Source organism: Saccostrea cucullata, unplaced genomic scaffold, assembly GCF_032062105.1.
Source record: "Saccostrea cucullata isolate Sc308-1 unplaced genomic scaffold, CSIRO_AGI_Scuc_v1 ctg46, whole genome shotgun sequence".
NCBI lineage: Eukaryota > Metazoa > Mollusca > Bivalvia > Ostreida > Ostreidae > Saccostrea > Saccostrea cuccullata.
The window spans coordinates 573576-586516 of NW_026935190.1; the positions used below are offsets into that span (position 1 = coordinate 573576).

The 12941-nt window shown below is 32.5% G+C and overlaps 1 protein-coding gene across 1 annotated transcript; it reads right to left on the minus strand.

Annotated features, from left to right (window-relative positions):
* Positions 1-3115: 3115 nt before the first annotated feature.
* LOC134242186 (uncharacterized) lies at positions 3116-7786 on the minus strand. The gene is made up of 8 exons (XM_062724256.1): positions 7684-7786; positions 7522-7551; positions 6893-6994; positions 6322-6422; positions 5988-6093; positions 5673-5843; positions 3655-3815; positions 3116-3236 (listed from the first exon to the last, which is right to left on the minus strand). Exons 1-8 carry the CDS (start codon positions 7748-7750, stop codon positions 3132-3134), a joined length of 843 nt encoding a protein of 280 aa, XP_062580240.1. The 5' UTR covers positions 7751-7786; the 3' UTR covers positions 3116-3131.
* Positions 7787-12941: the final 5155 nt, after the last annotated feature.

A 12941-nucleotide genomic window follows, 5' to 3' on the forward strand; every position in this document is an offset into this window, starting at 1 on the left:
TACCAAACCAGATTTAGAAAAATGTTTTGCGTTCCTTTTTGGAAATCAACCAATGAGAGGCGAGAATATAAACAAAATTAAATTATATCAAGATAAATTTCAAACCTATCCAGAATTTAAAACTGCAAAAATCGGACCGCGGAGCAGGTCAAAATTTAGTAATTCTCACAAACAACACACGCAATGAATGTGGCAATGTCTGTAGTCATATTCACTGTGAAAAGGAGCAAAAACGTAAAAAAAAATCTTAGACTTTGAAATTAAGATCTATTACATTGATTCACATTCCATATTATGGCTAAATATTTTGATTCATTAAAAAGAAATCAATTTTGAAAGATAGGTAGTCCTCATTGAAAGCGGCAAAAATTATTACGTTGTTGAACGTTACAGAGCAGCAGATAACGATGCAAATTTGTGTTATACTCGGGAAAAATCCTTAATTATTTACAAAATGTTACAGGAATATAAATTATATCACAATTAAGTCGTGCATGTGTTTATAAATTGTACAGGTGGTATTTGAGTGACAGAGACCCTGTATCGGACGAGGACAATCTGTGGAGAAACAGTTTATCTGATAAAATCTTTTCAAAAACTATCAAAAATTGGGACGTTATGGAAAGACATAACGCTTCCGAGTTGCTGATCTTGTAAAAGCACCGCTAAGTTGTAAAAGAAATTAAGACATTGACAAAGGAAATTATACAACGAATACAATTGTTAGAAAAATGAATTTCAAATGCTAGAAAAGGATTTTTAATCAGTGATTATTGAAGTAAACTGTAGAAATGTATACGGATAGTACCTTTGAGAAATTCTTGACGCTATGTTTTTGACGTTACATTGCCGTTAAGTATGCTCCGCGGGTACAAAACATGTTGAATTTAAATTGAAGTAAATAAATTTCTATTAAATCGAATGAAATGAAACTTCACACATCAACAAAACAAATATTTTTACACAGGATATTTAGCTTATTTTAAATTTTTTGAAAGTATTGTAACGAAGATTGACATCGTCCACGAACTTTTCGAACAACCCTCGTATTTTTTCTTGATGCAAATTGAATATGAATCATATACTGTTTTTTAATAGGAAAAATGTCATATAACAAGTGAAACCTTCCGCAAAAATAGGTTTTCCGGGAAAGTAAACAACATATTTTATATAGAATTAAACTTAATTAAGCTCCCTTTCATATTGATTACTCTGTAACATACGACACCCCTTTCTATCATTACTTTACTAACGTTTAGACAGTAAGTAACCCTCATGTATTGTAAAAACCCCTCCTTCAATACTTTACTAGAAGCCAATGTTATTTATTCATAATTTAGAAGAAATTACAGGTATCTCTTGCTGGCTCGAACTTCGATCATTATATATTTTAATAATAATTATGAATTTTGATTGCTGATATGAGTCAAAATAAATACCTATGAATGTAAAGATTCTGAATCAACCAATTTAAGTTAATGGAATTTTTTATTTTAGCACAGGGTATAGAATCATCGACATTCTCTCTTCTTTTTTTTTTTAAAAAAAGTGATCGTCCCTGGAAGACACCGACCAATGATCTCCCTGGCAGGTTTTTCACCTGTCAGTACCAGAATTCTGGTCACGGCACTAAATGTTACGGGGAGTAGAAAATGCCATAGGAGGGTATAAATTAGTAATCGGTATGTCCGTCCGTCCGTCTGTCTGTTATGCTTTGGGGTACCCATCTCTTATCCGCAACTCCTCTCTTACCACTGATTGAAATTTAATGAAAATCTCACAGAATATTTATTACATATTGCCATTGTGCACCTCTATTTTACTTTTTGATCCGACACATATTTTGGGTTTCCCATAGCAAAACATGGACACTGCCATTTTATACATATGGAAGGTGGGGGTATCATTATCTGGGTACCGACCATTTTCCAGTACAGAAATAACTATTTCTGGATAAAATGCAGTCTTTTCGACTTTAAAGGATATCGTTGTTATTCTTGTTTCATCATCTACTTTTTCAATAACTTACATCGTTTTAGAAATTGTTCATACGTAGAGCATCCACTTCTGTATCGAATCAACTGAGAGATATAAAACCTAAGTGAAACAAACGATATGCGTTCTTGATCTTTAACTCATCAAGATGTACTCACATAAAATAAATAGCTCGATATCTGTGCACAATCATGTTGAGTGAAAGTGCGAAAAACCAAATAGGACAGATTGTGAGACAGACAGACAGAGAGACAGCTAGACAGACAGTCTACAGACAGGAGGAACCTATTGTCACCTCCGGTATTACTGCCAGGGGACTAATAACATCGTATCAACAGACATAGGCAAGACAACAATCATTCTTTATCTACATTGGGCTTAATACTGGCCTCTGCCTTTGCTGGATAATGCTACATTTATACATTTTTTTTTAATTTCCTTGTGTTAAAATACGGTTTGATTAAGAGAAATAGTAATTTAAGAATTTCTCTCAGGAAAAATGATCTTTCTGAAAAATAGTCTCTTTCTCGATTTAATCACACGAAGGTATCAGCTATAACTTCGGGTAATAATTTAGCAGTTAAAAATGTGTAAATTGTCAACAATCTATTTCGATGATACGTACGCAGAAACGAATATATTTATTTTTATGTTACTTTTTATAAAAGTAAAAACAAGCCACCCCTCTTATATTTTACATTAAAAAAATATCATTTCAGTTTTCAAACAGTAACAATAATTCGTGAAAATGTTTGCAAATAAAGATTAAAAGTTTATCTTGCGAAATAAAGGCATCGCAATAATGTAGTGAGGTGCAGTTTATTACATGTATTCTAATTAATGTTTACAATATCGATTGAAATTTCATTTGCATGAACTTTTTTTCAATACGAGTCAAAATATTCAATAGACAAAAGATTTCTTTTTAAAAATGTGTTCATAACATGAACTTTTTTTAAAATTCTAAATATTGATATTTAGTGGACAGGTGGATGAAAAAAAATAAAAGTCTAGAATTTTAATAAAAAAGCCCTAAATTTGTAGGTTTCTGTTAGTTTTCTTATTCCAAAGATAAATAAGACAATGGATTAAAAAATAAATTTTATTTGTTACATTTTTGTGGTATAAAAGCGCTTTTAGTTACATAACAAATCTGTCTGTGGATTTCCATTAAGGTAAATGTGTAGTGTTGAAAGTGTTCCTGCATCACGTAGACAATTGGGCACGACCTTCATGAATGCCTGGAAAAGTAAACAACAAATTTTAAAAAATATACTTTTAAAAAAATTGAATAGAAAAGTAAAAAAAAAAATAATGGAGAGTAATTATAGGTGAATTTAATACAATATATTATCTATAATTCACTATAGTGTTAACGCTCTAAAACAGATAATGCCCAATTAAGTGAAATTTGATACAAACAGAATGTTACTTATTAAGTTTGAAAGATCTGATAGAACTAATAGAAGCAAAATATGCTTCAGAGCAATATGTATAAAAATATCTTCACTTAAATTCTGTCATTAAAAGAGAACATAAAACACTTCAGTGCTGATAAAAGTACATAGGAGACCTGCATAAGAAGTTGGATGCTTATATGAAAAATAATGCTTTTTAAACAGTTCCCCAGAAATGAGGACATGTAAAAAACATGCTTACCCCAAATGATGATTGTGAAGGGTGTTCGTATCTTGGTGATGAGAGATCTGCCTTGAAAGCCCATCCAAATGCATTCAAGACTCCACCATTATATAAAAGGAACACAGGGTAAAGTCGATCACAGGACATATCGACCGTAGTGTCAAACCAATAATGAACACCTAAAGAGTAAACAATAATGTATATCACTAGTAGTGTAAAGTAAGTGAGTATACAACAATATATCAGGTATCAGTGGTAGTGACAGCATAGTAATGAATGCCTCCAGTCTTTACAACAACGTATTAGTGGTAGTATCAAAACATCTATTTAATGAACACTTTCAAAGTTAAATAACAACTGAATGCATCAGGAAGACATATACGGTAAAGGACAGTTTAAATCAGCAGTGGTGTCAAACCAGAAATGAACCTGCACCTATGAAGAATGAAGACCTACACGCTAAGAAACAAGGTTTCAGCAATAAACTCAAACCAGTAATGAACACCCATTAAGTAAAGAACAAGACATATAATGTATCATTAAGAGTGTCAAATCAGTAACAAACAACTAAGAAGTCAATAAAAAACAGGTACATGTATCAGAGAGATTGTCAAACCAAAAAAGCAGAAGATATGAATGTGTCAGCAGCAGTGTCAAAGCAGTGATGATCTCCTACCTATAAAGTACAGAATGAACAGCTACAAATAAGGTACAACATGTGAGCAGCAATGAACACCTACAGCGAAAACAACAATTGATGTATATGGATCAGCCGTAGTAAGTCAGTAAACACCTAAAAGTATATAAAACATGAATAAATAGTAACGTCAAACCAGTAATAATCACCTTCAGGAAAACAATAATGTGGCGTATCTACAGTAGTGTTCAACTGATATAAACTTGAAAATACATTATGTGTATACAGATAAAAAACTATATGTACTAATATCATAAAGAGTATCGAAACAGTAATGGAGACCTATAAAGTGAAGAAAAATGTTTCAGGAGAGGTTTTCATATCAATAATGAATACCAAAAAAATAAATAACAATGTTGAAGTAGTGTCAAGAACAATGTATCCGCAGTGTTGTCAGACAGTGTACTCGTACCAGGAGTAATATTAAACAAATGATCAAAACACCTATAAACTACTAAACAACGTATTAATTAGTTGTGTAAAACCAATGATGAACACATCTATCGTAAATAACAAATACACTCTAAATGTCAATGTGGTGTAAGTCTTCACATGATCGTTTCACCCACGGTGATGTTGTAAACGTTTTGCATTTAGCTGTGCATTCTCTGTAGCGCCTTTCGCGACTTTGCACATATATACATCAAAAGAACATTAAAAAATGTGCCAGTTCAAATCTATGCTAATTTGCTAAAAATCAATTTCCGCCAAATAACTTATACGTGCTGAATTAATGTAATGCATTAACAGTATCATAATGAAAAACATCTATTCTTTGGAAATAATTTAAGATTAACAATGACCTCTGATAATAAAGAAGGAAGAATATTTTTTCTGATTAGAAATAATCTATTCCAAATTATAATACAATTAGATATCGTTTAACGAGTTCTTTCTGGAGCATGATTTTTTTTGGTTATGAAAATCTACAAAGAGTCTGAATAGTTGTGCTGTTCTTTGTTTCAAGTTCAATTGCTATATAAAGAAGAAGACAATTTCATATTCTGTGAGTCGATTTTAATTTTGACTAGATAATATCAGATAAAGTCTATTTATTATGAGGCTCGATGTCTTTTTAATCATATTATCTTTATATGTATTTATTTATTTCATATTTGAGACAAAACCTAACCACAACAAAAACACAATCTATGGAATTTTATATCGACCGTAGTTTAATTATCTGTAATGTCAAGTGGATTTACATTAATTAGTTTTTGACGCATGTCATTTTGATGAAGTCAATTCAGGTTATACAGTATAAATTACTTTTTCAGCCAATCAAAAGTTGTTTTACAACCAGAATTAAAATAATTATAAATTAGAAAATGACAGTTACCCATGGCAGGGAAGCAACGACCTTTAACCCACAATGTAGATCCAATGTCGGATTCTCGATGGGGTATTTTGATAGAGGCCATAGGGTCAGTACTATTCTGTATGTAAAGATCGGTTCCTGTACCCTGATGGCTAAACTGAGCAGCGGTACGTCCATGTGTGCATATCGAATCTGAAAACAAGCATAGAAACAAACATAGATTAAAAAAGTTTCTTTTTCTCCTGTTTTATTAAAATGTCAAATATTACACCGTACATTTCATGATGAAAATAATAAAACTCAACAAACTCAAACAAAGTATAAAACGTTGCATACTAGGTGCGACAAAATAGGCTGTCATGTAATGCTTGTCGCCCTCTCTGACCAATGGATGACTCTGAAGACCTGATTCCGGGTAACCATTGCTAAGTCCTGTTGGTACCTATGAACATGCATACACATTTTGCAGCGTGATCACATATACAGAAAGAATGTTTAATATTATTTAAACAATATTAAATGAAAACAAATAAAAAGATTGAGAATACTTGACCAAATCAAAAAATTACTTTTGTTTAACAAATTGGCATGATTTCCCGAAAGAATATCTTAAATTTTCAGTGCCGTGTTTTTCGATAGAATTCCTCTTAGAAACGTATGTATACAGTACCCCAGCCTGGATACCAGCGATGTAACCGTTAACATCATATATCAAAATGACGGCAGGGTCGTTATTTTTCATGTATCTCTTTCCGATGAAGTTAGGATGCCCTAAAGCAAAAAATTAATGAGTCCACCTGGTTTAGCCGAAATGACGATATGTACATAAATGTATGAACCTCCAGCAGTACTATTCATTAAAACAAAATTATAGAGGAATTCACATTGGTTTAAGAGTTTTAAAATATTTTTCAATATTAGATTTATGGTAAATAGAGACAATTTGAGATAGTTGCATTAATCCTGACAACTATAATTTCTACCATAGTATATCATAATTCAGCACTTCAAATGAGCATTATATCCATTATATTAGAGGTCAAATGTAATCAACATATGATATCAAAGAGTCACAGAAACGTAGTAATTGTTAAACAGACAGATGGTGGGGTGGCATGAAGATATCTATTCATAATTATTTTAAAAAATTGAAATCAAAATCACCAAAAGACTCTAGTAAACAAAACCAAATATTATCATAAAGTCCATTAATATCGATTTTACAGATATCATCTACTCACCACATCCGGATATCATTGTAAAGCCTTGATGTTTGGCATCAGCCTCTGTTCTCGGCATGTTGGCAAAGTTAGTACTACTGAGGGGATTTATACCCCACGTCACTGAAAGGGATGAATAAAAACTCTACAAATGAATTGTCATTTTTTTTTTACGTATGCATCCCTGTTCAAATATTTTTTCGGGATATATATAAAGATAAATACCTAACAGTTATAATGTAAATATATTTTATTTTCCTTTTTAAAAATACATTACAAAATATATAGAGATAATGAAAAGATTTCGAGCTCAGAAGTCCATTCAAACAATTCAAGTCAGGAGCAGAGCAAAGACAGAACCCTAAAACATCAGAGGTTGGGTCAGGTGCCATTATCGATTGATAAGAGGAATCTGAACATACCCATGATTTAAAAAAAAAAACTATGTCAAACACACCAAATCTCTTGTTTTGGACACATTTCTTTAAAGATTGAAACCAAAAACCGAACTCCAAAACAAGCATCTAGAATTCTTCTGTAAATTAACCATCAGTGTCAACACTCGCTCTACTTTGTGCATTTATAGTATTTCTAAGTTCTAAACTTTTTATGAAAGTGTAATTGAGCAGAATACCCAAGCATCCATTTACCTTTCAATCCATCCCAAGGGTGAGACTTGGCTGAAAAAAAATCAAACCCCAATGTATCATAATGCATCTCATATTAAGAGATATATGTCAAGATTAGAAATATTGAAACAAAATGTGAAATCTTCAGAAAATTTGAAGAAAAAATGAGTATAAGACACTTACGCCCAAATAGGAATCCATTGCACACACCAACAATCACAACCAAATTGATATACGTTGACGCAACCATACTGTTGGTTTAAGTAAATTGTATATCGTTCTAGCTAATATATATAGCATTGAAGTATCACACATTATTTTACTGCTTGGTGTTTTAAGATTTTCTTCTGATAATGTTGAAAGTACGGGCGAACTTTGGAACATTCAATGATCCGGTTTAAAGTGTTTCAAACTATGCCTGTCATTATTTGCACAATAACAGTGTCTTATGCACATTTTGAGATGTAGGGATATTTTACTTGAAAAAGACGTTAGTGGTATACTAACAACCAAGCTCTATGATAAACGTGATGACTTTAACTTTTCTATCGTCAACTTCCCTTACTAAGGCCACAATATACCATCATCACCTACATACGGAATTATATATCTCAGTTGATTCGATATGCAAGAGCATGCTAAATTTATGCACAATTTCTACAATTATTGACAAACAAGTTGATGAAACAAGAATATCAGCAGTCTCGTTTATAGTCATCATTTCGTAAGTTCTATGGCCGATACAATGACCTTGTCAGCAAATACAGTTTATCATTGAGTCAAATGGTGGCTGACGTTTTTCATTCTAATTGTTAATCCATTATTTATATATTGATTGACGACGGATTTTTCCGATATTTCCCGAATCCCGATCATGACAAGGAACACATGGCGGGTGTGACCGGTTGGCGGGGGATGCTCACTCCTTCATGGCACATGATCCCACCTCTGATGTTTTGGAAGTCCGTGTTTGCTCTGCTCCATATTTTGTATTGTTTTATGGACTTTTGATTTTGAATACTGCTCGTTATCTCCATATGTTTCATGTATATTAGTGCATTTAATGGGACGCAAATTCTTTATATTTTCCGAAACTAGACTTGAGATTATTCTCCTCATTTAAAGCAATTTCAGGTTGTTCATAGATATATTTGAATGTAAAACAGTTCTGGGTATAGTGTAACTAAAAGAAATAGATAAACGTTGTACATTAGTAATCTGAAAAAAAAAAGAATTTAAAAGCGAGCTGAGATTGTATTTTAATTAACTGATGAAAAGAAAAACGCAATTATATCAAATTTTAATGTTTTTTGATAAGTAAATTTGGGGGAAAATATCAACCCTTCTGTGGTGCGATAATTAACTTTCTCTTGAAAAAAATACAAAAAATATTAGATTCATTAATCAACTTAAACATGCAATGGTTAATAATAATAATGGTTATTAAACGATGTTGACCTCACTAAGAAAATATCGATAATCAAAATCCCAAGGAAATTTCTTAGAAACAATCCATTTGAAATAACCATAGAGAATTAGAGAAATATTACTGTCTTTGAATTCTGAGTTTTTGTCAATGTATTTCAATATCTGGAATTAGCATTAATGATGTGCTACCATATAAAGTACGATTAAGCCAGGAACTATAAATTTTGGGGGAAGGTTCTTTAGAAGAAAATGATAATTTTTTTCCCAAATTTTGAACTAAATGTACTGTTAATTGTAGATTCCTATTTTTCCATGCTGGTTGCACACAAATTTGTTTTTGCAGCGAAATGTGTTATGTTGGTTCTGAAATATCTATTAAATTATTAGCTCACATGAGCCGAAGGCTCAAGTGAGCTTTTCTGATCAAAATTTGTCCGTTGTCTGTCGTCGTTGTTGTCGTCGTCGTTATTCGTCGAAAAAACTTTTCACATTTTCATCTTCTTTCAACCACTGGGCCAATTTCAACCAAACTTGGCACATATATCCTTGGGTGAAGGGGATTCAAGTTTGAAGAAAATGAAGGGCCACGCCCTTTTCAAAGGGGAGATAATTATGAATTAGTGAAAAAATTAATGGCATTTAAAAAAATCTTCTTCTCAAGAACCACTGGACCAAGATAGATGAAACTCATGTGGAATCATCCTCAGGTAGTGTAGATTCAAGTTTGTTCAAATCATGACCCCCGGGGGTAGGGTGGGGCCAAAATGTCTGATCAAAGTTTTACATAGGAATATATAGGAAAAATCTTTAAAAATCTTCTTCTCAAGAACCACTGGGCCAGGAAAGATGAAACTCATGTGGAATCATCTTCAGGTAGTGTAGATTCAAGTTTGTTCAAATCATGGCCCCTGGGGGTAGGGTGGGGCTAAAATGGCTGATCAAAGTTTTACATAGGAATATATAAAAAAAAATCTTTAAAAATCTTCTTCTCAAGAACCATTAAGATAGGAAAGATAAATCTCATGTGAAATCATCCTCAGGTAGTGTAAATTCAAGTTTGTTCAAATCATGACCCCCGGGGGTAGGGTGGGGCCAAAATTTTTCAAAGTTTTACATAGGAATATATAGGAAAAATCTTTAAAAATCTTCATCTCAAGAACCATTGACACAGGAAAGATGAAACTCATGTGAAATCATCCTCAGTTAGTATAGATTCAATTTTTTTAAATCATGACCCCCAGGGGTAGAGTGGGGCTAAAATGGCCGATCAAAGTTTTACATAGGAATATATTGGGAAAATCTTTAAAAATCTTCTTTTCCTGAACCAATGGGCCAGGAAAGATGAAACTCATGTGGAATCATCCTCAGGTAGTGTAAATTCAAGTTTGTTCAAATCATGACCCCTGTGTAGGATACTAAAAATATATGGCCGTTAAAAGTTTTACATAGGAATATATAGGAAAAATCTTTAAAAATCTTCTTCTCAAGAACTATTGAGACAAGAAAGATAAAACTCATGTGAAATCATCCCCAGTTCGTATAGATTGAATTTTTTTAAATCATGACCCCTGGGGGTAGGGTGGGGCCAAAATGGCCGATCAAAGTTTTACATAGGAATACATAGGGAAAATCTTTAAAAATCTTCTTCTCAAGAACCACTGGGCCAGGAAAGATGAAACTAATGTGAAAACATCCTCATGTAGTGTACATGTAGATTCAAGTTTGTTCAAATCATGATCCCGGGGGTAGGGTGGGGCCAAAATGGCCAATCAAAGTTTTTCATAAGAATACATGTATATAGGGAAATCTTTTAAAATCTCCTTCTCAAGTACTTCAAAGCCACGATTAGTGATATTTATACGAAATCATCCTCAGGTAGTGTAGATTTAAATTTGTTCAAATCATGACCCCTAGGGGGTTAAGATTTAAGCCCCCCCCCCCCTCCAAACTCAGTAAACTTTCATTTCTGATCTGATATTTGCTTTTTCCTAGCCGGTGTGCTCAGGTGAGCACTGTGGCCCCTGGGCCTCTTGTTTCTTATGAATTCTTTCAACGAATTCTGACAAATAAAGGAAATATATTCTGAAAGTCCAGGAAAAAACTGAGCCAATTTTAACACAAAATTGACACTTTTTTAGTAATATCTAAAAATTTACATCATATACCCCCACATTTGATGTTCTTTTCTGATAATTTAAGATAACGTTTACCTATCTGCTTAAATTCAGCAAAAGTTTAAGACTTTGAAATAATTTTCTTGCTTATTTAATTTTCAGAGCCAGAAAAATAACATTTTTTGAGTGCAGAGAGGACAAATAATTCATTGTGCGAAGCAATTTGAAAATTTTTCTTAGTCACAATTTTAAAGTGTCTTTTTTTTAAATTGACTAATACATGTAGTTTATTTTGTTTCATTGCTTTATTTGGATAAAAATATTGGAGGGAAAACGTCGAAGATGTAATTTTTGATTAAGACACAAAATTCAGTGCAAAAACGTCATATTAAATGTACTGTACATGTAGCACCAAAATTCATATTCATTATCGACCCTCATTTTTTTTTTTATCTGGTTTCTTATTAAGTTATGTGTGTAGATACTAAAAATATACTTGACAAAAAAAGTTTATGACATTAAATATCAGGAGCCAACCTCGTTAATTCAAACAAATATGAATCAATAATAAAATTGAAAAAAAAAAGCTTCATCAAGAATCACCAATAAAACTCTTTTTAAAGATATAGACTATAAAATAGCTCTTAATCAACACTTACATATCTTCATTATAAGTTTGATATGACATATTATAGACAAATATATTTTTAACTGACTAAATTGAGAGTTCCAACAGAATAGGCAATATCAGGGGTCTTTAGCTTTCTTCTGACTTGGAGTTTTAAAATTTAAAGCGAACGGAATGGCGGGAAAATGATTGGAAGTCGCTACGGTATCAAGAAATCTAATTGGCCATGGTCATTAATATCTTTCTCGAATAAAATACCTAAATATCAAGCATATGGCCCAGACTCTGTGGTGTCCTTTATTTCGAGATCCATATCAACGTAGGACTGAAACTGAATTGGTGAAATATTGAAATTGTTACACCATTATTTATACACATGTACACGCTAAATTGTAATTTCAGTTTCGCATCATGACACGGAGCAAAAGCACAAAGAGTGCATGACAGGTCAACAGAAGATGCTTACTTCTCCATGTCACCTATTCCCGCCTCTGATGTTTATAGAGGTTCGTGCTTGATTTTTATAGGTTCTTGGTTGTTGTTTTAGAGGTTCGTGTATATTGTTTTAGATGTCTGTGTTTGCATTATTCCTGAATTGTTTTCTTTATATGGATTTTTGAGCTTGATTATACAACTTGCTATCTCCGAATTTTATACTTGAAAAAAAAAATGAAGATAACGAAGAGTGATCGGTATTAAAAAAATTATTTTTATAAACAGTACAATTCTTCAATGTTTTATGAATGATTCTGTTGGTATCCTATAAATGCCAATCTAACCTGTTTTCATATCTTTTGAAGCAGAATTTATTTTTTAAAAATCATACTGAAAGAAAAAAAAACTTGCTCTGGCCTTCGAGTCGACATTTTATCGCGACGATGTATTATTAATCATTAATCGTAATTTTTTTATTCATCTTCCGATATCCCAGTGAACTTGAAGTTAAAGACATCTCAGAATCTGCCACATGTGCTTCCAATTTGGATTTTTTACTCATAATTAATAGACGATAAGGCCCAATTAATAACTAAATTGTATGGCAAGCGAGATGATTTCAACTTCTCCAACGTCAACTTTGCTTCTAAATGTCTAGGTGCAATAATGTAGCCCTCTCCGACCCCCCCCCCCCCCCAAAAAAAAAGAGAGGGGGCTTAATTATTGCATCCAATAAATGTAGTTAAATCCTGACGTCACATGCATCTCCCAACATATTCAATACTCATGAGGCAAAGGATGTTCCGATAACGATCCATTTTTTTTTTTACAAAGGG

Bases quoted from the DNA above. Each gene is read 5' to 3' on its own strand.
- LOC134242186 (XM_062724256.1), bottom strand. From the start codon at position 7,750: ATGGTTGCGTCAACGTATATCAATTTGGTTGTGATTGTTGGTGTGTGC. The intron at 7,552-7,683 runs GTAAGTGTCTTA...ATTTTTTTTCAG, and splicing joins CAATGGATTCCTATTTGGGC to CCAAGTCTCACCCTTGGGAT. The intron at 3,237-3,654 runs GTAAGCATGTTT...TTACTTTTCCAG, and splicing joins CTTCACAATCATCATTTGGG to GCATTCATGAAGGTCGTGCC.